This window comes from Diaphorina citri, unplaced genomic scaffold, assembly GCF_000475195.1.
Source record: "Diaphorina citri unplaced genomic scaffold, Diaci psyllid genome assembly version 1.1 scaffold906, whole genome shotgun sequence".
Classification (NCBI taxonomy): Eukaryota; Metazoa; Arthropoda; class Insecta; order Hemiptera; family Psyllidae; genus Diaphorina; species Diaphorina citri.
The window spans coordinates 30,748-57,778 of record NW_007378337.1 but is presented as its reverse complement, the minus strand read 5'-3'; the positions used below and the strand labels follow the sequence as shown (position 1 = coordinate 57,778).

General features: G+C 35.5%; 2 protein-coding genes and 3 long non-coding RNA genes across 11 annotated transcripts; 2 read left to right on the top strand and 3 right to left on the bottom strand.

The window, feature by feature from the left end:
* The first annotated feature begins 13 nt into the window (after nucleotides 1–13).
* LOC103512971 (E3 ubiquitin-protein ligase MARCH3-like) lies at nucleotides 14–26,722 on the top strand. Of its 7 annotated transcripts, XM_008477779.3 has the most exons (6): nucleotides 4,375–4,389; nucleotides 4,575–4,916; nucleotides 5,683–5,848; nucleotides 6,693–6,856; nucleotides 25,536–25,753; nucleotides 26,415–26,722. In XM_008477779.3, the coding sequence occupies exons 2-6, from the start codon at nucleotides 4,848–4,850 to the stop codon at nucleotides 26,599–26,601; spliced, it is 804 nt and encodes a 267-aa protein (XP_008476001.1). In that variant the 5' UTR covers nucleotides 4,375–4,389; nucleotides 4,575–4,847; the 3' UTR covers nucleotides 26,602–26,722. The 7 variants fall into 7 exon arrangements, with proteins under 7 accessions (XP_008476002.1, XP_026682098.1, XP_008476001.1 ...); XM_008477780.3 differs by lacking the exons at nucleotides 4,375–4,389; nucleotides 4,575–4,916 and adding an exon at nucleotides 14–423; XM_026826297.1 differs by lacking the exons at nucleotides 4,375–4,389; nucleotides 4,575–4,916 and adding an exon at nucleotides 604–642.
* On the bottom strand, nucleotides 7,688–8,603 carry LOC113468956. The gene is made up of 2 exons (XM_026826300.1): nucleotides 8,055–8,603; nucleotides 7,688–7,939 (listed from the first exon to the last, which is right to left on the bottom strand). The coding sequence occupies exons 1-2, from the start codon at nucleotides 8,574–8,576 to the stop codon at nucleotides 7,718–7,720; spliced, it is 744 nt and encodes a 247-aa protein (XP_026682101.1). The 5' UTR covers nucleotides 8,577–8,603; the 3' UTR covers nucleotides 7,688–7,717.
* On the bottom strand, nucleotides 11,015–12,406 carry LOC113468958. The gene is made up of 2 exons (XR_003392526.1): nucleotides 11,609–12,406; nucleotides 11,015–11,288 (listed from the first exon to the last, which is right to left on the bottom strand). It is a non-coding gene; the product is annotated as an uncharacterized LOC113468958 (long non-coding RNA).
* Nucleotides 11,141–11,499, top strand: LOC113468962. The gene is made up of 2 exons (XR_003392530.1): nucleotides 11,141–11,231; nucleotides 11,436–11,499. It is a non-coding gene; the product is annotated as an uncharacterized LOC113468962 (long non-coding RNA).
* LOC113468957 lies at nucleotides 12,505–14,593 on the bottom strand. Its single transcript, XR_003392525.1, has 2 exons — nucleotides 14,441–14,593; nucleotides 12,505–13,839 (listed from the first exon to the last, which is right to left on the bottom strand). It is a non-coding gene; the product is annotated as an uncharacterized LOC113468957 (long non-coding RNA).
* Nucleotides 26,723–27,031: the final 309 nt, after the last annotated feature.

The window sequence follows — 27,031 nt, the reverse complement described above, 5'->3', positions numbered from 1 at the left end:
CCATAAACAAGAAGTTCCAAAGATCTATCTAGAGCTAGATCTGTGATCTGTGTGTCTTTTCTAGATTTGTGTTTTATCTAGGTAGGTGCCTTCTGATTCAAGATTCTAGATCAAAGACCCAAGAGAACTGAAATTACAAGCGGAAAGGGAAATGTAAAGTGAGTGATTGAGGACTTAGTTCCAGGAGCTGCAATTTACTTGGTTTACTGACTATTGAAATCCGCCCGAGGTTTACTGACTTCAAGTTTGATCATGAAAACTTTTCTCATTCCAACAAACTTTTGAAATTATTTCCTTCGTCACATCAAATTTGAATTACTGGCAAGCTTTTCATGGTTCTCTGCCATAGTGAAGATGTCAAATTTTACAGCTGTCCCTTTAGATTCCCTTCAGATTCACTACCCACCTGACTCAAAAACTAAGGTAAGAAACATTATCAGTAAGTAGTGTTATCAGGTGATCACATTAATCCCTTGTAATTCTCCAGGCCTTGAAGTGCTTATTGGGTGTAACCATATAAGAGTAATATGTACTGCTCAGTGTAAAATCCCAAAAGCATGAAGTGCTTGTTTTGGGTGTAACTATCACACTTGATTTCACTGCGTCACTTGATTTGATATGACTGTCCACTCAATTTATCAGGTTTTACCAAATGATACTAACTTTACATTCTGTGGTAGTGAGTTAGGCCTGTATGTATCGGTATCTGTGGGTACTGATACCAACTGTAGGTCAAGAGGCAATGAATAAGTAAAAGGCATGAGGTAACACATTCAACGTGTTTCATCATAGTGGACGAAAAGGTAGTACGTAGACCAATCATGTGTATGTATAGATATTGGTTCCGCACTAACTTCCTTATGTCCTCGGGTCCTTGTAGAATAGCCTTTATGTTATAACGTCATGAGTTGATGAGTAGGATAATAAGTAGCTTTGCTGGAAACAATAGACACTATGTAGTAGGATACCTAATTAAATACTGGAATTAGGTACCCAAGAGTTTAAAATTAGGTCGATAGAACTTATGTAGGTACAAGAATATGTCCAAGAAATAAGGGAGAGATCAGCAAAAACCTTGCCAGTCTATTCGATTTTTTTTAAGGGACCATCAAGAGAAAGCCGAAAATTTCATTGAATCGGTTTAAAATGTCAGAAGTTTTGGGTGTGGGGCCCTTTTTTCAATTCGATTTTTTTTTTTAATTGTTATTAATCTCGTTCATACTTCCTCAAGCCTTTTCGTTTTCCTGACTCTAGAAGGGAACTTTTCTTTTATCTGAACCAAGAACTTGATTCTTTTTAAAATTCACTTTGTTTCGTTTCTCACGAAGAAAAATAAAAATTACAAAATGTACGAAAAAAGATAATGTTGACAATACAATAGGTACGTCTTGTTAAATATTGTCAATGATGATTAAGAAAAAAAATCCTTCTTTTTCTCCTTAAAATCTTCAACAACAGATAAATACTAACCACCTCCTACGACACACAAATGGCGAAAGAAAAAAAAAAATTACTTACACGAACAGTATCCAAAGAACGAGAAATTCACGTAGCACACATTTCATGGCGAAAAACAACGTTCCCGGATAACAAGTTATTCATTACGAATATTCACTGCACGTGGTTCGAATGCGAGATCTCGTCATATACTGAAAGAGTGAAAGCTCCCGAGAAGTTCCTAGCTACAGAGAGTACAGCGCGCGTATGAATCACTGATAACAAGTGATACTTATGATATTGGAATATTGGACTAACAGTAAATCCATTCCCATTAGTAGAAGTTTCTGTGATTTTTTTTTTAGCTTGCAGCATTTTTTATTATTGAGTCATTCATCTGCTGAGCAAATACTACCTACAGGATGAGTAATGAGTACCTAATTATAATTACCCATGCTATACTATTACTATAGGGTCAATTATGCCTCCACCCATTACAACAATATAATATTCTTAAAATTTCTCTGATAAAACTAACTCTTCCATTTCAAATATGTTTTATAACTATAGAATAAAAATAAATACCTAATTAGCACACAACCATGGGAACAAAATTACAAAGAATAAAATTTGCATAGGTGATATTAAGTAAGCATGTTTGAGTGCTCATATAATGTATGAACAAATGAACATATCCTACCATGCTACCAACACCAAACTATTCACAAGAGACTTACCCATCACTTGAAAGAACTCCATTTGTAATCAAAGAGTGAGGAATGGAAGGTACTGGGGTCTCTGCTGTTTGAAGGACATCCTCACTTATTACAATGGGCTGCTCTAATTTCTTGGTCTAAAAAAGGGGACAAAAAAAGAAAGGAAAAAAATATATGATGTGAAATATGTACTTTTAAAAGGAAAATAATAATAATAATAATAATAATGGGTTGCTAAATTGTATTTAAAAATTGAGCTTACCATCTGATAAAGATGGTAAAGGATTTTCAAAAGTTAATTTTAATAGTACACTTACTTGTTAAAAACTTGAAGTGGACACTTACTTTGAAATCACTGTTCAAATAATTGAGTGAGAATGAAGCATTGGTACCATTAGCACCAATAACTTCCTCTTGTTCTAATTGTTCTGGATAACTGAAAAACAAATGAAAAAACATACAAAATTAGGTAGGTATTTAATAAACAAAAAATGTGAATAAATCAGCATCAGGTTCCAAAAATCTAGTACCTACTTACATCATAGCATGAAAATTTCAATTTTTTTTTTTATTTTATTTTACAGTGGAATAATCACTGGATTGGTTCTAAGAGAGGTGTTACCTATAACCTATACCAGCTTTTTACACCTTGAATGTTGCTGTTGTAGTGACCTAATAGTGACATATCCAACACCATAGGGAAGTGCTCTGTAGCATAGTTTCACAATCTGTATTGTCCTGGTTTAGGAGACTATCAGCTCTCCAGGTTCAACTATCCAACACCATAGGGAAGTGCTCTGTAGCATAGTTTCACAATCTGTATTGTCCTGGTTTAGGAGACTATCAGCTCTCCAGGTTCAATCATAAAGATGGGAAAATTTGATAATTTCAAAGAACTTGAGATCATTGGAGAAACTACCAGTTGGCTAAGCTGATTAGAGTACTAATCTGCTGGTTCTTTTTGCTGTTTATATTCCCAAAGCAGACTGGGTCTCTTGGAGAAACTACCAGTTGGCTAAGCTGATTAGAGTACTAATCTGCTGGTTCTTTTTGCTGTTTATATTCCCAAAGCAGACTGGGTCTACCCCTGTTTACCATTTAAAGTCTGCAAGCAGGCACCTTGAATACCTTTCAATGGCTCAATATAAAAAGCTGAAATTTTCATTCTAACTGTAACAATCCTTTGCTGGATAGAAACCCTTAATTTGTGAAGTAATCAATGGCTCAATATAAAAAGCTGAAATTTTCATTCTAACTGTAACAATCCTTTGCTGGATAGAAACCCTTAATTTGTGATGTAATACCTACATACCTTTTATTACAATTCACAAGGAAGCACAAGACAAGTAGCTCAATATTGCACTTCATTTCACAGATTGCAGTTGTAAAGATGTACTTCAGTCATTCTGTTCAATCTTATTGGATTCAAATCATGTTTTTAGAAATAGCGAGAGTATAGAGAGCCTTGATTCGTGATTTATTGCTTGGGACAGCTGGAAACTTGGAAAAACACTCAAAAACCAGAATTTCCACAAATTTGTAGTGAATTTTCAAAAATTAAAAAAGTTGAAATCGCATTTCCCACTTCTCAAAACTTCAAAAATAAAAAAAGTTCAAAGGCGATTTTTTTTTTTCATGTGAAGTGATCGGATCATCAAAAAATCAACCAATGAAATCATTTGTCTACTCTTATTACAATTCACAAGGAAGCACAAGACAAGTAGCTCAATATTGCACTTCATTTCACAGATTGCAGTTGTAAAGATGTACTTCAGTCATACTGTTCAATCTTATTGGATTCAAATCATGTTTTTAGAAATAGAGAGTTTAGAGAGCCTTGATTCGTGATTTATTGCTTGGGACAGCTGGAAACTTGGAAAAACACTCAAAAAGTCAAAAACCAGAATTTCCACAAATTTGTAGTGAATTTTCAAAAAATAAAAAAGTTGAAATCGCATTTCCCACTTCTCAAAACTTCAAAAATAAAAAAAGTTCAAAGGCGATTTTTTTTATGTGAAGTGATCGGATCATCAAAAAATCAACCAATGAAATCATTTGTCTACTCTTTGAAGCCATTTGATTGGCTCACAAATTTCATTGAAGAAAATCCTCTGTTGTAAATCAGCTGACTTTTATCTGGCTCTGATAATGGAGTCCATAAACAAGAAGTTCCAAAGATCTATCTAGAGCTAGATCTGTGATCTGTGTGTCTTTTCTAGATTTGTGTTTTATCTAGGTAGGTGAGCCATTTGATTGGCTCACAAATTTCATTGAAGAAAATCCTCTGTTGTAAATCAGCTGACTTTTATCTGGCTCTGATAATGGAGTCCAAATGTAAACAAGAAGTTCCAAAGATCTAGACCTAGAGCTAGAGCTAGATCTGTGATCTGTGTGTCTTTTCTAGATTTGTGTTTTATCTAGGTAGGTGCCTTCTGATTCAAGATTCTAGATCAAAGACCCAAGAGAACTGAAATTACAAGCGGAAAGGGAAATGTAAAGTGAGTGATTGAGGACTTAGTTCCAGGAGCTGCAATTTACTTGGTTTACTGACTATTGAAATCCGCCCGAGGTTTACTGACTTCAAGTTTGATCATGAAAACTTTTCTCATTCCAACAAACTTTTGAAATTATTTCCTTCGTCACATCAAATTTGAATTACTGGCAAGCTTTTCATGGTTCTCTGCCACAGTGAAGATGTCAAATTTTACAGCTGTCCCTTTAGATTCCCTTCAGATTCACTACCCACCTGACTCGAAAACTAAGGTAAGAAACATTATCAGTAAGTAGTGTTATCAGGTGATCACGTTAATCCCTTGTGATTCTCCAGGCCTTGAAGTGCTTATTGGGTGTAACCATATAAGAGTAATATGTACTGCTCAGTGTAAAATCCCAAAAGCATGAAGTGCTTGTTTTGGGTGTAACTATCACACTTGATTTCGCTGCGTCACTTGATTTGATATGACTGTCCACTCAATTTATCAGATTTTACCAAATGATACTAACTTTACATTCTGTGGTAGTGAGTTAGATTGATGGATATGAGTTTTATATCACTATGTCTATTTTGATTTTTAACGCAATGTACCCACCTTCTCAATTCTCAACAAAATCACCTAGCCTGAGTATGACTGGGACACATTTGTATACCAATCATACACAAATTTTTTAGCCCTTCTTTCTAAAGTGGGAGTAAAAGAACTTTTCAGTCTCATTCTGGTAGGATAAACATGATAAATTATATTATTTTCTACAAGATAAACTATTTTATAACATGAATTTTATATTGCTGCCGATCAGTATTCTCAACAAAATCACCTAGCCTGAGTATGACTGGGACACATTTGTATACCAATCATACACAAATTTTTTAGCCCTTCTTTCTAAAGTGGAAGTAAAAGAACTTTTCAGTCTCATTCTGGCAGGATAAACATGATAAATTATATTATTTTCTACAAGATAAACTATTTTATAACATGAATTTTATATATTGCTGCCGATCAGTATCAATCACATTTTTCTCCTATTTCAGGCTAAGAAAAAGAAAGAAACCAAAGAGACTGACTCAACAATAATCAACATTCCATCTCCCTCGTCAAAGTTCAACAATGCATCCAATCTAAATGACTCCCTTCGAGTCATATCACCCAACAAGAGCTTCTCTAGTTTAAGTCCAGTCTGTAGAATTTGCCATGAAGGTAATTATAAGAAGTAGCCATGAACTCTTGTTACAATTTTGGTTTTCATTTCTCAAAAAAAAAAAAAAAAAAAAAAAAAACCAAAAATTGTGGACCTCATGTTCATAAATCTTGGACCTAGCAATGCAATTAGCACACTAGGGGAATAAAATACTGCATATTTATCTTACCATAGGAACAACAGGTCCAGATGACATGTATTTGACAAGACCAGGGAAGAAAGGTTTGGTGGCCAAATCTGAGTAGTGTTGCTTCAGAAGTTCTTCGGATGGCTGTAAAAAAGCAAAACCATAGACAATGAATGATCAAGTTCATCAAGTGTCAGAAAAGAACAAACTCTTGTAGAGTACCATTTGGGTGGTTAGAAAGCTACAATACCCATTTCTGTCAACAATTTGCAGGTTGTGAGGTAGTTATTCAAGCAATAAAATTGTCTTTCAGCAGGAAAAAGTTCATAATCAATGTGAAACAATGGGCATTCGGATGTTTCAAGATTCAAGTGGCCAAGTACTGTACTGTATGTGATGCCTACCAGTAATTTTCCACTAATCTCATATGCCGGCACCGAATTTAAATTAGGTTAGGTTAGGTCTTTTTGGGGGATAAGACCTTTAGAAACAAGGGAAATATGTAATAAAAAAAACTATCGAAAACTATCGATAGTTATCGATAGTTTTTTTGAAAAATATCGATAACTATCGATGGCGCCGACTATCGATAGTTCTCCTCCTCTAGGCATTATATGTGAATTTCCTAAAACCTAAAAGGGTTGAAGTGACACTGATAATATGTACTTAGGTACTTAGAGTAAATAAATAACATAAAAATAATAAAACTGTTTCAGACGATTCTTGTGAGAAGTTAATATCACCATGTGAATGTATTGGTACACTTGCAATGGTGCACACCAATTGTCTGGAGAAATGGCTGTCAACATCAAACACTGATAGATGTGAAATATGTAAATATGCATTCAAAACTCGGCGCAAATATAGACCCACTCTAGAGGTAAGCACTTGTATGCAGTAAAGTAATGAAAAACAAATGTGAAACTTTCTTTTCCTGAACCTTCAAATAGCCAGCAGCTCGTGATTGTCCAGATGGTCACCCATTCACATACCAATTACATACATGCTATGTTGCTTAACTTCAGTGATCAATTGAGAACTGATGGATTCCACATGCTTTCACTGAGGTATCATGCTTTCACCTGTTTCATTAGTAAATTTTAACAGTTGTTCTTCACTAGAATAAACTAGCCTGGAAAGTAGCATACCTGCCTTGTAATTGCTAGGTCATGGGTTCAATTCCCACCTGGGGCAAACTTTATTCTGAACAGTTCTCTCTTTGATTTGAAGATGATGAGACCTCTGTAGCTAGCCTACTTAGGTAGTTAGCTTTGAGGGTAGCACATTTGCCTTGTAAGCGTTACGTCGCGGGTTCGAGTCCCACCTAGGGTGAAATTTATTCTAAGATACATAATACATATGGTATTTGTTATCAGAACGGCTGGCTTTCTCCTTACCTATCTTATATTTTTATAGTTATCGCAAAAGACGAAGTGTTTTACAGTGTCTATTGCACCTAAGATATAAAAAAGTATAGATAAAAATACGTACTTATCTTAAAACACCCGTTCTCACGGGAATTTCCAAGTCCCACCTACTAGGGTGAAATTTATTCTATACATAATACATATGGTATTTGTTATCAGAACGGCTGGCTTTCTCCTTACCTATCCTATATTTTTATAGTTATCGCAAAAGACGAAGTGTTTTACAGTGTCTATTGCACCTAAGATATAAAAAAGTATAGATAAAAATACGTACATATCTTAAAACACCCGTTCTCACGGGAATTTCCAACCCATCATTCTTCTTTATGTTTCAACATGAGATATCCTCTCTTACAGGTTCGAATAGTTTCCACTAGTGAAGTTTCACTAAGCCCATACTCTTGACAGACATCCTTCATGGACAAATCATGGTGTATTTCTTTCAATGCTGTCGTATTCACAGGTCTTGGATTTGTGTTAGGCGAAACAAGCTTGATTCTGAAATGAACTTTGTCTTTCTTCCTTCTGATCTGGATGTTATTTTCCAAAATATTCACCGTATGGGGTCGGCCATCGTTCCACCCTATTCTCTTTCGTTTAAAAGGTGCCGTAAGCGGTCTCTCGTAGTCAATTTCATCTTCTGATCTGGATGTTATTTTCCAAAATATTCACCGTATGGGGTCGGCCATCGTTCCACCCTATTCTCTTTCGTTTAAAAGGTGCCGTGAGCGGTCTCTCGTAGTCAATTTCATTTTCCCTCTGCTGTTCTAACCGTCTCAGTCTCCGTTCGTTACGTTTCCTCTCTTTCAACTCTCGTTTACAGCGTTTCTTGTATTCTTTGAGCGAGCCTTTCGCCAGGGTTTCTTTCAATGTGGCTTTCAAATCTAAATGACTCGTGTCGGTGATTATTTCCGTTAAGTTTCTCACTGACTTACTGTGTATAGATTTGGTTATTTCACTTGGTTTAGCCTCTTTGGTTTCAACGTCCTTTGTCTCTGGCGATGCATGACTGGGATATTTTCCCCTTAAATCTAGCGTATCCTCAGGTGGAGCTTCATAGACGAAATCATTGTACCAACACTCTGGATATTCTGACTGTGTACTCGACTCTGAAGACTCAGAGCTAAAGCTAATGATTGAATTATCGATAGTGGTTCTGCTGTGGTTTGCCATTATTAAAATTGCTTTCGAGCGTGGGAATGGTGTACTGTACTGCCTGGCTTTTCATTAAGATACTAAAGCCAGGCAGAGCCAGCCTAGTTAGATTTGAGGCTAGCGCGTCTGCAATGTAAACGTTAAGTCGTGGGTTCGATTCCCAACCTGGGCGGATTTTATCCTTAACAGGTAGGGTTCGTTCTCGGAACGACTGGCTTTCTCCTATCCTGTCTTCTTTTTATCTTCGCTTTCGGGACGATAAGACCTTAGCAGTTTCAGTTCCCTCTATCAAACCGATTTCAGTTTGTATGTTTGTTCCACGGAAAACTCATGAACGATTTCGATGAAAAAAATTGGCAAAAATGTTCAACACATGGAGGAATTTCCTTCACTGGATTTTTCGTGCGATCGGACCTTGAGGGTCTTGTAGGCTCTTTCTCAAGAGTAAATGTACAAAATATCCCTCTGTGTTTGTAGAAATTTTTTCCCATATTTCATTAAATGCACAAGATTCCGTCCAAATATCTTTTCTTCCAGGTTCTCTCTTTGGAAAATGCGGGGCTTGATGGCAGACTCTCTCCTATAGGTGATACCTGCAATAATAAGAAAGTTCAAGAAAGATTTGAAATTTTGAATGCATCTGGAAAAGGGGACCACTAGAATCAGTATGTTATAGCTATGGCAGACTCTCTCCTATAGGTGATACCTGCAATAATAAGAAAGTTCAAGAAAGATTTGAAATTTTGAATGCATCTGGAAAAGGGGATCACTAGAATCAGTATGTTATAGCAAAGGTGGCCACCCATACTGTTAACAGCTTAATTTTGTTTAAATTTAAACAGCTGGAATTTCTTAATCATGTAAAGTTCCAGAGATAGGAAAAGTCCTATGGCACATCCCGCACATCCGATGGTCATCTTTATGTTTAAACAGACCAAACGGCTATTTTTGGTCAATTCTTTAAATAAAATTCCTATGGACTTAGCAGTTTCAGTTCCCTCTATCAAACCGATTTCAGTTTGTATGTTTGTTCCACGGAAAACTCATGAACGATTTCGATGAAAAAAATTGGCAAAAATGTTCAACACATGGAGGAATTTCCTTCACTGGATTTTTCGTGCGATCGGACCTTGAGGGTCTTGTAGGCTCTTTCTCAAGAGTAAATGTACAAAATATCCCTCTGTGTTTGTAGAAATTTTTTCCCATATTTCATTAAATGCACAAGATTCCGTCCAAATATCTTTTCTTCCAGGTTCTCTCTTTGGAAAATGCGGGGCTTGATGGCAGACTCTCTCCTATAGGTGATACCTGCAATAATAAGAAAGTTCAAGAAAGATTTGAAATTTTGAATGCATCTGGAAAAGGGGACCACTAGAATCAGTATGTTATAGCTAAGGTGGCCACCCATACTGTTAACAGCTTAATTTTGTTTAAATTTAAACAGCTGGAATTTCTTAATCATGTAAAGTTCCAGAGATAGGAAAAGTCCTATGGCACATCCCGCACATCCGATGGTCATCTTTATGTTTAAACAGACCAAACGGCAAAAGCTATTTTTGGTCAATTCTTTAAATAAAATTCCTATGGAACTATTTCTACTACGTTTACTAAATATTATGGAGAAAAATAATTTAATCAGAAGGCTAATGGTGGATTTCACCAATATTTTTTCAGTCCTTAGAAGGCCTAACGAAAATATGTAGTAGTCAAAGTGTAATAAAAGTACCCCGTTTGCTTGCAAAGTACATCTTTTTCAGGAATGGGCCTCTGGTACATATTCAGATTCACTACCCACCTGACTCGAAAACTAAGGTAAGAAACATTATCAGTAAGTAGTGTTATCAGGTGATCACGTTAATCCCTTGTAATGCTCTGGTACATAGGTCTCTGTTCATTTAGCCCCTTCTATATTGGTAGCTTTGTTCTGATAGATAGTGGAGTGGCTTTTGATGAGAAAAAAAAAACTGCCAACTTTGTACGTTTATCTACTACGTTTACTAAATATTATGGAGAAAAATAATTTAATCAGAAGGCTAATGGTGGATTTCACCAATATTTTTTCAGTCCTTAGAAGGCCTGTTAAGCTAACAACCTGTTAAGTTCTATTTGATTTGTATGGGCTTAACAGGGCCGTTAAGCTAACAGGCTGTTAGGGGCTGAAAAGAAGGTTGGTGAAATCCACCATAATTGTATTATTAAAGAGTGAGAACACATCACACTGAAAATTCTTTAAATGTCCTCTGTCCTGTCAAAACTACTCCACTGCCAAATGGTTGATGATTTTACGTCCAAATTACTTTTTTTCTACGCCCCTACCACCGATTTTACCTATTGATGTTTCTTTATTTTTTTTGAAATGTACACTGAAAATTCTTTAAATGTCCTCTGTCCTGTCAAAACTACTCCACTGCCAAATGGTTGATGATTTTACGTCCAAATTACTTTTTTTTTCTACGCCCCTACCACCGATTTTACCTATTGATGTTTCTTTATTTTTGAAATGTATTTTTTTCCCCTATGTATCTATGTTTTTTGTTTAGATTTTTATTATACCTACTTTGTAAATTTCAAGTTGTTCCCCGCCAATTTCATGCAATATTTCATACGAAATCATTTGTTTACAATACGCTAATAACATCAATTTATTATTGGTGTACGTCGTTTAATCTGTAGGTTTGATTATAATGTATAAATGATATTGTTATGGTGATCTCAAAATGAGCTCACTGTCTATGTTTTTTGTTTAGATTTTTATTATACCTACTTTGTAAATTTCAAGTTGTTCCCCGCCAATTTCATGCAATATTTCATACGAAACCATTTGTTTACAATACGCTAATAACATCTTATTATTGGTGTACGTCGTTTAATCTGTAGGTTTGATTATAATGTATAAATGATATTGTTATGGTGATCTCAAAATGAGCTCACTACCCCGAGCTAGAGTTGCTTTTTTACAATCGTTTTACTGGATTTTGAAAAGTGTATCGCACTCTTGATTATAATGTATAAATGATATTGTTATGGTGATCTCAAAATGAGCTCACTACCCCGAGCTAGAGTTGCTTTTTTACAATCGTTTTTCTGGATTTTGAAAAGTGTATCGCACTTCGCACTGAATGATCTTTGTTTTTCTAAGAAGACTTAAAGTCGGAAAATTTTCTTTGTAGGGTTTGTACCTTGTAACAATACCCTGAGTGCAATATAAGATTTTGTTTATTCATAAACAGTCCATTGGTTTGGAAAATAAATCTGCGGAGGACGGGATTCAAACCCGCAATCCCCGGAGTAGCGTGTAAGCCTGAACTACATTAAGCATAAGAAAAACTTGCTGTTTTTAACATGAGTGCAATATAAGATTTTGTTTATTCATAAACAGTCCATTGGTTTGGAAAATAAATCTGCGGAGGACGGGATTCAAACCCGCAATCCCTGGAGTAGCGTGTAAGCCTGAACTACATTAAGCATAAGAAAACTTGCTGTTTTTAATATCGTCCGCACTTCGCACGCTCAAATACGTAAATCAAAATTTCAGTATTGTTTTGCAGTGTCAAAAAAAAGCATTAAATTAATATTTGAAATACCTGATATTTATACGTTGTGTATATTTTATTAATATTATATGTTTTAATTGATTGTACAGTTGTCAATAAATAAAAGCGATACGATTTTTCAATGAGTATGCTATCCATCATTTGAAACTTTTTTCGAGTACCTCTCTATATATTCCAACAGTTTTCCTGTCATACCAGCGGTATAGGATCTTTTTATTTACATCACCTTATCGCCTTTAGTATAGCGTGTCACAGATGACGTTTCATGTCGATGAATACTCGTATAAAAAGATACAAAGAGTATTTGAGCGATTTAAGTACAAGCCAGATGCAAAGTTATGTTAAGGGTATGTACTGATCCACAACAAGCGTCTTTTTAACTAGAAATCACATTTACACGACATTGCGATAGTGTCAACAAATTACACAAATTTACACTGGTACATATTGTTCATATCATTGTTTCTTACAAGTTTGGAGAGATCTTTTGTTTATTTTTTTTTATTATTTTTTTTTTTTTTACACTCTTTCAGTTCTGTTGCAATCGTGGAATCAAGTTCCATCACTGGCATTTTATCTACATCTGTAAAAATTAAATGATTTTAAGAAATTGTACAGGATGATCTGAAATGCATTTAAAAATTAATTATTGTCCGCAGTAAGTTCTTCTCCCGCCCAGTGCCCTGTAATATATTGAATAGATTTAGGGATCTTCTTTGTGCTGTTTGGTCAAAATACCGGAGGAGTCTAGAAACACATAAGAGAAGGGACCTGTAACAAAATTGTTGACGATCGTGAGTTCTGTTACCCCCCATCCCCGGCCCTGATCAGGTATCGTAATAACACAATAGGCACTGCCATAGATTCTATTGTGAAGTCTTTAAGCTACCACTGAAAACATAAATGCTTCAGCAGTTGTGTTGGAATGTGAAAGTGAAGGTGGAAATAATATTACTTGATGTACAAAATAATAATGAATAAACAGAGGAAAATCCAAATATCTTGACCAAACTGTTACTAGGCAAAGTTTTGACTGTGTTCAAATCTAAAACTGATTTTAAACAATATAAAGAGACAAATAATACAAATTACCTCTCAGTAACACATTGTAAGAAAGAAAAATAAAGTAGTATTTGGATAAGAACACTTGGAGAATAAGAGGAGTGCGTAAGAATAAGTAATTATGGTGGTACCTATCTTACCAACAAGATGATAAATAGCCTTAATCTCCCCCCAACCCCGCCCTAAGCAACTTCCGTCATAACCATCATTATAGCGTCTTACTACTGAGACATAAATGTCACAATAGTTGTGAAGGAAAATGATAATATGAGAGAATGGAAACAGTGAAGGTCTGTAAGTTCATGAGTCCAAACATGGGAAATTCAAACAAGGCACAAAACGGAATGACAAAAATGTCACACTATTTGAGATATCTTATTGAAATGTCCCAAGCTTGTAAAATGAACCTTGTACATTATTATCCTTATCCAAATATTAATTGATAATTCTCTCGTACCATGCATTACTGTCAATATCCACTGCAATTGGGTCTCATTTTAAATATAGAAATTGAATAAGGAACTTATGCTGTATGGTGAAAAACAAGAAAACCAAAATGTTTCATACTTGAATAAAGTTTAATCCCGGACAGCATAGTTGATTGAACACATTAGACGGGAGAATCGTGACTGAACTGCTAAAGATGAAGTTAACTTCAAAAAAGTCTGGAATACAAAATGAAATCATTACTTGACCCACCCCCCTAACAAAAAACTGGACACAAATTAATAGATGTTTTTATTTAAAAAAGAGGCCCTAATCAATAAAGTTGATGTTGAAGAGCTTTACACCCCCCTCCCCACTGTAGACCTATCACACAGTTGGTCACCATCTCCACAGCCTACCATTCAAACATCGAAATGTCTGAACAGTTTGTATTAGAAAATCGTTATTTAATTCGTGTCCAGATTGTTATAGGAAGTTTTCAAAAAGATATGTGCAATGTTTTAGAGCAAAAGAAAATGTACCTATGCGAATCGTCTCGAAGAAAATCAATGATCAAATATGGAATCAACATGCATTTCAAATCATTCTGATGAATGTACCTACATAGTCAAGAATTTGATAGTTAAATTTTAGTTATTTTTCGGAAGAGGTAGTTAAAATTTTAGATATACGTAAAGTTAAAATTCAAGGCACTTTTGGTGAATAAATTTTGGAAAAAATATGTTACATGAAGACAGAAAATAAATTAATTTTTCAATTTACTCATCCTAAATTTTAATCCTACCTTCAAGTTCCTTTGTAAACTCTTATTTTACTCACAATATTGTGTTGAATGTAACTCGAAGGAGTTGAAAGGCAAATTCACTTGACCATGATGAAGTCACGAGAAAGACACGGACAATTGCAAAATTCTATCTTCTTCCTTTTAAAACAATACAACCAACAACATCATGTTGTGTTTCAACCTGTGAACTCAAGCGTCTCGAAGAAAATCAATGATCAAATATGGAATCAACATGCATTTCAAATCATTCTGATGAATGTACCTACATAGTCAAGAATTTGACAGTTAAATTTTAGTTATTTTTCGGAAGAGGTAGTTAAAAAATATATATATACGTAAAGTTAAAATTCAAGGCACTTTTGGTGAATAAATTTTGGAAAAAATATGTTACATGATGATAGAAAATAAATCCAAGTGAACAGGAATCTCTACGCAAGAATCTTTTGATGTTGAAGGTTTCACAATCTAATCCAGTCTGAAACTGAAGGAGAAAAAAAAACGTGTTTTGTCCTACCTACATTCAACCTCCGTCCTTTTTGTTTACGGAGGTTATTTTTTCATAAAACTTCATTGCTTCTGTGGTAATAAAATCGATTCTCATTGGTTTCACTTTTTGACAAATGGTCCAATAGAAGCCACTTGGTCTTTAAAACATTTTTCCTTTCTCAATTTCCAGTTTTCAAGTCAATCAAAACAATAAAGATACCTGTAATATCACGAAATACAAACTTCCACATATAGAGGTCAGCACGTCCTCCTAAAGCATACTGACTACACTACTCCCAGAGAATGATTGGCGGATGGAACTGACCCAACAGTGGGTGATGAGATGATTTCCCGGAGCTATTGGATCAACGTGTTACAGGTTACACTGACTGAGTGATGTTTCAAGCCTTGACTCACAGGAGTTCATGAAACGTTCACAAACTAACCTGAAATTCAACAAAAGGCAAAATCTCTCTCCCCCAATACCCACAAACATAGAGACAAAGCTCCTTTTCGTGTGAAAATTTACCAATCGGTAATCTCACGGAGCAATACGAATTTTCGACCTATAATGGTCTTCAAATCAACTAATACTTTTTGTTACGACGAAATTCCATCACAATTCGATGACCCCTAATAGAAATGTCAATTACTTACAGTTAGAATATTAAGGAAAGTTTCATCCAACAGTCCATACGTGTTGAATGTGCACCCGCTTTTGCCTTGTGTCAAATGCGAGAATTCTGAAAGAAATCTAACATTTGGTTATGGTCCCTACATCCTACCTTTTAAAATAGATTATGCTGTTTATTCAAGGTTATCCGATTTTGACCATAGAGCCCACTCTAGATTATTTGGAATGGGCTTTGTTATTTGCATTTAAAAATGGTTATGTAATTTTGTTTGCTAAAAAGCGTTTTTATATGGGTGTTTCACCACCTGTAGTCACTGAACTTTCAAATTATATTATCTAATGCATTTTTTACATATGAAAAATTGTTGAACAAAAAAATGAAATGAACTTACGAAATCCAAACTAACCCACATCATTCAGACAAAGCTGGAACAATACTAGCATTCCACTGAACTTTCTATTGATCGTGTGAACCAAGAAGTACCGCATCACACGCTTCACGTCGGCTCAACTTCCTAAATATTCCAAGTTTTCTGAAACTGTAAAGCACAAACAATCTCCTCCAATGCGCACTATTTATACCTTCCTGTGTGCTCACACCTCTCAATGTACTGAAGCCAAGTTCCTGTCCACTGTAGCCTCAACACTTCAAGTTTTTGTTCCAGATCCACTAAGAATTTATGCGCTCGCTGGTTGTTTAGTTAAAATATATACGACCAGGATATACAGGAAGACATCTGGAAACTATTTACAACAAAACAAACAAATTATGGTTACCCTCCCCTCCCCAATGTTATGTACAATGTACTTGGTTCAGCAATAGGTATGCATTTAACTTCAAAGAAATTTACTTTCAATTAAGTACATTGATATTTAGATTATTATCATTTTTACAAACGTATTTTTCATTCCACTATTGGAGGGATATACTTTACCACAGGAAATTTTCAACTTTAAACTTCAAAAATGTTGAAAATGATATTAAAAGCTTACGGACAAAGGACAATTGCCACAACCATTGGACTAGAGCCAAGGAATTTCTGGGTCATTCTAAGGATTGAATAGGGGACATGAGACAGCAAACCATACAGCAGGACATTCAGGAAGTTTCAAGGCAATATCTGAAAACTATGTGTACAAACAAATGATGATTACCCCCTTCCCCCCCATTTGTAGATGTAGACATCATTTTATGTAGCAAATGTTCAAATAGATTTAGTAGTTACTCATAGCCTTCAGCGCTATTTACACCAATTTATTGTTCTTTATATCAAACATATTTTCGATTTCAATGCAAAATTCGATAATTTATTTAAAATTTAGACAGTATTTGGTTCTTTCAAACCTTACGTGAACATGGTCCACAATTTTATAATGAATCCTGAACACTGGATCATTGCACCAAGGAAGATTTGGATTGGACCATTGCAAGGATAATTTGATTGAGGGTTAGAACAGCGAACTATTCAGCCATAATGTTCAAGAAGCTTGAGGAAGACATCTGTAAACTTTTTATTACAAAGAAGAACAAATTAGGATTACAACCCCTCTTTCCCTACCATATCATGTACAAAGCAACATTATTTTGTAAAATATAAACAGCAAACAAATTTTACTTTAGTGAGGTAAGTACATGGATTATTTCACATGAAATTTATTTCAAGAAATTGTACTATATGAACAAATATGTGACAAATAGTTTAACTTACGAAGTATAAAGAGTACTCAAAAGCTTACGTGACCTCTGTTTAAATTTCCAAGATAAATTATATGACATTCCATATCAGCTACTCTGAACCATTTGTAAGAAGACATAACACGGTGAATATTTGACTGGAGGACTGACTTTTATGGATAACTAGGAAGGAATTTGGAGATGTACATATGGATATGAATATGGAACACAGCACAAACCAATGTTCTTCATAGGACTTTCCTGTAATGTTAGAAATCAAAATCGCTTTCCCTCATACTCATTCATATGCATAGACATACTTTTATTTTATGCTTTTTGACATTCACAACCAGGTAATTTGGATCAATGAACATTCCAAATGACATTTTACAACTGCTGTTTTGAACTTTTCCAAGTGTTCAGCTTACTTCAATATTTCTTTACATTTAGCTCAACTTACTTCAATACATATTTCAAACTCACTGTTTTTTTCATTGCCAAATTTTTTGGTACCTTTTTTTCAGGGTCTGGAGATTGAACATTCTTCCTATTGCTTTGAGAATTTTAACGACTCACTTTCTGGTGACACCCTTTTTCCAGAGTTCTTCTCCATGTTGATTGACATCACGTTTTGATGGTTCTGACTTCTAACTCAACAACCATTTTGACATTTCCCTTACTTCAAATACTCCCAGTAGTGAAAACATTACTCATAGACTCACTTATTTTATATATCATAGACTTTACACTTTTACCTTCAATCGTAGACTTCACATTACAAAATTACCCATACAATGAGACACCAAACACATTTTAATTTAATCACGTTTACGTTTTACACTATTACCTTGATTCGTAGATTGTAGGCTTTCACCTTCAATAGTGGAATTTACCCATTTACAAACGTAGAATTTGACTTTTAGATAGAATCGTAGAATTTATACTTTTACTTCCTCATAGAATTTATACTTTGACCTACAAACGTAGAATTTATACTTTTACTTACAAAGGTAGAATTTATACTTTTAGTTACAAACGTAGAGTTTATACTTTTACATACAAACGTAGACTTTGTACTTATAAATACACTCGTAGAATTTATACTTTTAGTGATAATCGTAGAACACATTTACTTTCATACTTTTACCTTCAATCGTTGATTTTACACTTTTGCTTTATATCGTAGACTTTAATCTTTTAAATTCAATCGTAGATTTTAGACCTTTATTTTAAATCGTTGACATCACATAACAAAATTACAAATATAAAGAAACCAAAAACATTCGCTTTCACCTTCAATAGTGGAATGGGTAACCATTTATTTACAATCGTAGAATTTATACTAGTACCTATAAACGTAGAGTTCATACTTTCACTTACAATCATAGAATTGACACTTTTAATTACAAATGTACCTTACTTATAAACTTACTTCTAGTCCCCACATGACACAACATGTTTAATGGCAAAGTTTGCACTAAGGTTAATTCAGACACAAGCATTAGCTGAATTAAAAAAAAAGGGGCAAAAAAATCAAGTAGAGAAGCTTGTCATTGTTTCATTTCTTAAAACTCACTTTTAAAATATGTAGGTGTATGTTAATTGGATTGTGCGTTTGTTTGTTGGTCTGAAATTCTCTTGCTCTATTTTACTCAACTCACTTCTCCATGTTGATTGACATCACGTTTTGATGGTTCTGACTTCTAAATCAACAACCATTTTGACATTTCCCTTACTTCAAATACTCCCAGTAGTGAAAACATTACTCATAGACTCACTTTTGGTGCCTTTGTTTTACTTTAAAACAATAAACATGTGCGCACTTGTCAATAGGGGACTGCTTTTTATATTTATTTAGCTATAGCTTTTACACTTAATCGTAGATTTATCTTTACTATTAGACATCAATCTCTTTCACATACATTTGACCATAACTCACTAACTTTTAACTTTATGTAGACTTTGGACTTTCACTTTCAAGCAGATATTATACCGTTTGTACTTATTATTTTGAAGATACACATCAACAGGGCACTCAGTTTTACCTTAAATTTTCTATTAGTACTTTTTACAAACTAGGGGAGGGATGGAAGGAGAGGGAGGGAGAGAGAGAGAATGGAAGGAAGGGAGAGTAACAGCTTAATTTTGTTTAAATTTAAACAGCTGGAATTTCTTAATCATGTAAAGTTCCAGAGATAGGAAAAGTCCTATGGCACATCCCGCACATCCGATGGTCATCTTTATGTTTAAACAGACCAAACGGCTATTTTTGGTCAATTCTTTAAATAAAATTCCTATGGAACTTAATCATCTGTTTATTTCGACAGACTTTTATTACCGTCACGGGAATCAGTCTCCAACGGCTTGACGTCTGCAGAACAGCTGGAACTACTGAAAACACATGAAATTTTCACTCAATGTTTGCCAAGTATTAAGAATCTTTGACACGTTGGAAAAGGAGTAGTTTTTCATCAAAGAAATTCTCAAATTAAGATTTTTTATAGGATTTTTTGAAGATCAGAAATGAAATTTGAGTACTAAGGACTTTTTGAAGCTTTAATTCATTTGTTAGGATTATATTCAATGGAAATTTTGAAGGATTTGTAGGAATTTTGGAAAAACAGGTAGAACGAATATTCAGGAACTTTGGAAGATAAGTAATAGGGTTTTGAGGACTTTTAAAAAAAGGTCAAAGATTGGCAATACCTGCCCAGTGAGAACCGCGTGGAGGTCTTGAGTGATCTCTCACCAGAGCCATCACTCTAACAATCACAAGTAAGAGATAGAGCATATCCAGAGAAGATACACAAAGCCTTGGAGTCAGGGAACATGCGTGTCTTCACGGAGCTGATCTACCTCATACATAGTGAAAGATTTAAAGTGACCACCCGATTATTGAAAGAAAAAGCTATGAACACTTTATACTGTCTATTAGCCATTCACGAATCGAAAGTATGAAGTAAGAAGAGGAAATGAACAAAAGAAAAAAGGGGACCGACTAACATTATTATCAGATAAGGCATCAATAAAAATCAACCCAATAAAACGAAAAATACAAGTAACTACGACGTCGACATAAGACAGGATTGAATATGTATGTAGTTCAGAAAAATAAAATAATTAAAAATGAAAACCCCAAATATTAGGAGGACAAATGTTTCATATATAAATTAAAAACACTCTGCAATAATAATTGTATACATTCTACATACACCATTTTATAAATGTACTTTACTATAAGCAAGTTTAGCTGATAAGCGATTTATTTAGAACACACTTAAAAACGTCAACATAAAAGTAAATGACTCATTAAAAACCGAAACTGAACTTTTTACAAAGAAAAGGTAAAATTGAAAGTGGTAGAAGAAAAAGTTTGCTGATTAATTTAAAGATGATGATTGAGGGATTAAAAACAGAAGTGAAACAAAATAATTGAATGGATAGGTACAAAATGTTAGACTAGCAAACATAAAATAATTCCACCTGTACGAATTATGAAGTTATCACATAACTAAGTAAAGAAATAAAATAATAAGGGAATGAAACACCAAAGATTAAATTAGACAGTTTAACAAAAGCTAAAAACTGCTCATTCATTTCTAACCATCATAGGAATATTTTAAAAAACATGCTCAACTGATGAGATTTTTGGAAAGAAAATATAACAAAACATGATATTTTATAATTTAAATGATTTTCCTTTTTTAAATTATTAAACCATAGGGTGGTTGGCCGCAATTGAGTGTTTTCGGCCTTACTACAGACAACCGACATGTGCAGAGGACGATGATTAGGAACGGCTTTCTCTTTGATTGTAGGTAGGAATATGAGGATTCGCAGCCATGTATGATACAGGTGGTGCTGTGTAGGGACTTTTTATGTGGCCCGAGGGGATTTTACCCCAAGAGGTAGTTGTTGGTCCAGTGTGAGTGAGTTGTGATGAAGTTGTAGGGTGATTGCTAAGCATACTGGGTATTGAAGGCTTTGAATTGATGGTGAAGTGAAATGAGCCCTGGTTTCTGAAGACAAAATTAAGAAAGCTAAAAAATAATTATGTAAATGCTGAGACCATTAAAAAATTTCAAAATAATTTAGAAAGAGGGACCTTCCACCACCCATCTGTCATGAGAGACGCTGTTCTTGTGCTTCTGCATAAATTATGTGCTTAACGGAAAAATATTAAATACTCGATGTGATCAAGTCGTTTCAACGTAAACAAAGCACTAAATGTTTATGTACATGACCAACAAAACACAAGTAATATCTTATAATAATGAAATAAACAAGATTACTTCGACAAACTATCAACTCACTGATAAGATAAACACCATGGAAAAATATTAAATACTCGATGTGATCAAGTCGTTTCAACGTAAACAAAGCACTAAATGTTTATGTACATCACCAACAAAACACAAGTAATATCTTATAATAATGAAATAAACAAGATTACTTCGACAAACTATCAACTCACTGATAAGATAAACACCAAGTTCTTACTAGTTATTATCAACTAAACCATATTGTGATACCTATAAATAATACAAACACATAGTGATAAGCGATTTTAAAAATGACAAAAGAAATATCATAGAATAGATGTTTTATTTATCTACAAGTTAAGATTACCAGTCCGATCATAGTTAGATTAACAGAATATTGAAGCCATGCCTGGAGAATTAATGTTTGCGGTTATAAATATCTTTTGTCATGAGGGAAAACACCAAAGGAACGCAGATGAAAAAACTAGGTGAAAAAAATAGAACAATATTAAATCGAACACATTTTCAGATAGGACAAGGTACGCAAACCATGATGGGTAACAAAATATGCTCTTTCTACAAAAGATACATTATCAACAGGACAAAGAAGATCAAGATCAAATAACCAGAGACTTCACCAGACGGTTGCATGGTCGAATGTACATTTGTGACGTTAGAAGCTCATTAGTTTCGTCTCAAGGTGTTCAAACATAAACGAGGCTCATCTACCTTAAAATAGGAAATAAAAAAAGTTAATGAATTTATATCACCGCACCACCGTACATCATAATGCTCGGTAAAAATAATGAAAGATTTCCATCCGTCTTTTTTGTTTAGAGCCTTGTTAAAAATTAAATCAACATGATGCACATCAAAAAGAACAAAGGTAACATAAGCAACTATTTCACAAATTTATCGTGCTTGACGCCATTTTTTTCCGTAGACGTAATGTTTAAAATCCTCAATATAGCACCTTAAAATTCACAGATAAAATATTATTAGTAAGCGCCTAAGAACCAATACACAAAATGAATATTTATTTTTCTAAAACCAGTAAAAAATTGACAACTGAGCCAAGACAAAGTGAATTGAGTCATGCAGGTCAATAAGTGGGGAAAAGTACAGAATTTATTGCAATAGTGACTATATATATACAACAGTCTATGCTACAGCACACAATAGCTAACCCATGTCGGATACAGGCGATATGCCAACTGCATTGGATACTTTGAACTTACATGACCAGGCTAACAGGAGCGTCGTCTTAGGGAAGGTCAGAAGTGTCCGCAAATTTCTTTAGATGTAAAACTGCTATGTGACAAAGCACAAGTGGACAAATTGGATTGAAGTGGAGAGGAATCTGAAGGCATGTGTGATGGAAGCCATAGTTCATTTGAACGCGGGAGGTTCTAACTGATACAACTGCTAGGAGCTAAGGAACATCCATGGGTATTTCTGATGGAGACCACAGACATTGATCGGAGGCAGCTTTCATAATGTGAGGAGTTGAATAATGGCTGGGTAATCCTGCTGCTTCTGATCTGAAATCTTAGGAACAACATGTTTTGCCCTACCTCTCTTCTCAAATGCAATAGTATGCCTTGGTGTGGTTCTTTGGAAGTTCATCACAGCACACCAGATGTAGTTACTTTTTTGTAATGAAATCCTAGGGTACTTCCAATTTAATTGCTCATGATTGAGATTTCCGAGGTGTAATGTCGAACGTCTCATAGAGACATTGTCTCTATCGTTATCTGAAAGCTTAGGAAAAGGAATGTTTTCGTACTACCTTCTTCCAGAAACTAACCAGGAGTCCCCAAGGCTGGACTAGGAAGTTCACCTATGTGAGAGGTTGCAACATGATTTGGTGACTCGGGCTTTGGTAGTAAGCAGATTGGAACAATAACTCAATTGCACTTTGTCTGAAATCTCAAGAAACAGATTGCTATGCCCTCACCTCCTTTTGGAAAGTAACCAATAGCCCTTCGTGAGGATGAAGGATTGTCTAGGAAGCACAGGAATGGGTGAATGTGAATAACAGCACCACTCCGCTGTGAGTATCAGAGTGTCACAAGATTGGTTGGAGGTTAGCGCCAATTCGAGACTAGTGTAGAAGGAGTAGATTTCAGTCCATTGTAATGGATGATGAGGGCTCTGGGACTCTGAGTAGACGAAGACGAGAGGTATTTCTACGCTTCTTGATCTGAAATCTTAAAAATGAAGAATTTTGTCCTACCTCTCTTTCCTGATATTCGGGTGTCCACGTTGGCCGCAATTGAGTGTTTTCGGCCTTACTACAGACAACCGACATGTGCAGAGGACGATGATTAGGAACGGCTTTCTCTTTGATTGTAGGTAGGAATATGAGGATTCGCAGCCATGTATGATACAGGTGGTGCTGTGTAGGGACTTTTTATGTGGCCCGAGGGGATTTTACCCCAAGAGGTAGTTGTTGGTCCAGTGTGAGTGAGTTGTGATGAAGTTGTAGGGTGATTGCTAAGCATACTGGGTATTGAAGGCTTTGAATTGATGGTGAAGTGAAATGAGCCCTGGTTTCATCTGATCTTGATCTGAAATCTTGGGAAATGGATTGTTGGGCCCTACCTAAATATCTTCATTGGATAACCAGCAATTCTCCAGGTGTCATGCTGGAATTTTTGTTCAGATTGTCTGAGGTGTAGATTACAGAATATCTTTCGACGGAAAGAGATCGTTTGTGATATTTCTGTGCTTGATATAATAAAGCACGAACAGCTTAACTTGGTGTTATTCTTGAGCTGCAATTTAGGAAAAGGAAATTTTCTTGCCTTACCTCCAAAAGGTAACCCAAAACTATGGAATGGTTGGATGGTTCAGAAGATGAAATACCTCCTAGGGCTGAATGGGGAAGTACACTGTTGATGTAGAAGGAGGGGTTCGATAACCGTTCGAACAGAAGAAATATGAATACAAAATGACTGCCCCGTGTTTACTTGAAAGGTCAGGAATGACACATTGGGCTTGACGAGACAAAGGAAGGTCAAGGCCAGATTGCGAATCCACTTCTAGGGTGTAGCTGTTTGTGATCTGAAAGTCTAAAGCACACCGTTTGCCACATACACCCCATTTAAGTTCTTTGGAGAACATCTATTATCCCACCAGTTTTAATGACAGTCTAGGTCACAGGCCATAGACAAATCTTTCTGGACACTGAATGGTAGAGAACAAAATAATTAGTTCTTAGACAAACTCTGGTGTATGGTCACTATCAGGTGAGATAGAGATAGGTTGATAAAACCCGAGTTTGCAAATCCGTGGTTCAGAATTGTCAAGAACCCAAAACCATTAGCATAATGGTATTCCCCCAAGCTAATATAATAATAGTATTCGCCACATTAAGGAGCGCGGTAGCGCTCCGCCCCGCCAAGTCAAGAGGCGAACTTTATCCTTAATAGTTAAGGTTCGTTCTCGGGACGGCTATAGCATAAGGAAATTTGGAATTGTCTACTAACTAGCTAGACGCTGATCTACTCTGTGTTTATAGTCCCTCAGCCAGACAGAATAATAATAATATTTTATTTTCATTTCACAGTGGTTCTTCGCGAGTTTGATTCTTCCCCGGGGCAGATATTATCCTGAATGGATAATGTTTGTTCTCGGAACGGCTGGCTTTCTCCTATCCTGTCTTCCTTCTTTCTTCAATTTCGGGACGATAAGACCTAAGCATTCACAGTTCCCTCTGTCAAATCTCTCTCTCAAAAAAAGAAAAAAAAATAAATAAAAATAAATAAAATAATAAAATAAAATAGGTAATAATTTAATAAAATTAAATAATCTTCTGCCTTTTCCTATGTTCAGATGGGGTTGTCGTTTGTCGTCGGCCTCTCAATCAACTTAGAGTGATCACTTTGAGGGCAACTGGTTTTGGCTAAACAAAATTTTCCGAGTGGATGCCCTTCGTACTCAACCTTTGCTACTGACATAGCATAAGGAAATTTGGAATTGTCTACTCCCTAGCTAGACGCTGATCTACTCTGTGTTTATAGTCCCTCAGCCAGACAGAATAATAATAATATTTTATTTTCATTTCACAGTGGTTCTTCACCCATCAGCAGATGCATGGGCCACATGGTTTCTTTGGCGATGTCCTATGCTTGCTGCTACTGACGCCTCTGTGCCTTATATCTGTCTACTTGTGTGGCATGGGTGCCGTCACTTATTTCAAGCATGGAATATTCGAAGGTGCCGGCCTGGCAGCCCTGTGCTTGTTCCTGTTTGCTACCTACGTGCTCTGGTGTATGGTCACTATCAGGTGAGATAGAGATAGGTTGATAAAACCCTAGTTTGCAAATCCGTGGTTCAGAATTGTCAAGAACCCAAAACCATTAGCATAATGGTATTCCCCCAAGCTAATGCAATAATAGTATTCCCCACATTAAGGAGCGCGGTAGCGCTCCGCCCCGCCAAGTCAAGAGGCGAACTTTATCCTTAATAGTTAAGGTTCGTTCTCGGGACGGCTGGCTTTATTCTATATCCCTTCCTTCTCTTGTTATAGTTCCCTCTGGGGGTATTTCTCTGAATTTTGCCCGTCTTTATAAAACACTGACGTTATTTCAAACAAGAATTCTTCTGCAACTGGGTCTACAAATAGTCCCTTCCTTCTCTTGTTATAGTTCCCCCTAGGGGTATTTCTCTGAATTTTGCCCGTCTTTATAAAACACTGACGTTATTTCAAACAAGAATTCTTCTGCAACTGGGTCTACAGATAGTATCATACTAAAGAGTCGAATTCCAAGGAAATTAATTACAGACGAATCGTTGAAATCGCGCCAGAATGAATTCTTTTCACAAATAACGGTAGTGTTTTATAACTTAACTTCTGAACTATGTACCGTATCTATTATAGTTCAGTTAATGAGATAATTAATTATCTAACATAGATCGCTTAATAACAACTCTTCACCTTTCTCCAGATTTCATTTGAGAACGCTGGGCACTTGGCGATCCAACAACCAGGTGATTCAACTCGTGGATTTTCATGGCAATACAAAGAAGTCGACCAACTCTTGTGCTTCTGTGCAGCCTATCGATAGAGGTGGCAAGAAACAATCCCAATCCTCTAGCCCACCTCAACGCTTGGATCTATCCCTGTTCATTTAGCCTCTCCCCATATTGGTAGCTCTACTCAGGGGCCTATTTCTGAAAGGGATGATGTCTTTTACAAGCCTCTAGTGAAGTATACGAAAATATGTAGTAGTCAAAGTGTAATAAAAGTACCCCGTTTGCTTGCAAAGTACATCTTTTTCAGGAATGGGCCTCTGGTACATAGGTCTCTGTTCATTTAGCCCCTTCTATATTGGTAGCTTTGTTCTGATAGATCGTGGAGTGGCTTTTGATAAGAAAAAAAAACTGCCTGACTCGGGCTTTGGTAGTAAGCAGATTGGAACAATACCTCAATTGCACTTTGTCTGAAATCTCAAGAAACAGATTGCTATGCCCTCACCTCCTTTTGGAAAGTAACCAATAGCCCTTCGTGAGGACTCTAACAATCACAAGTAAGAGATAGAGCATATCCAGAGAAGATACACAA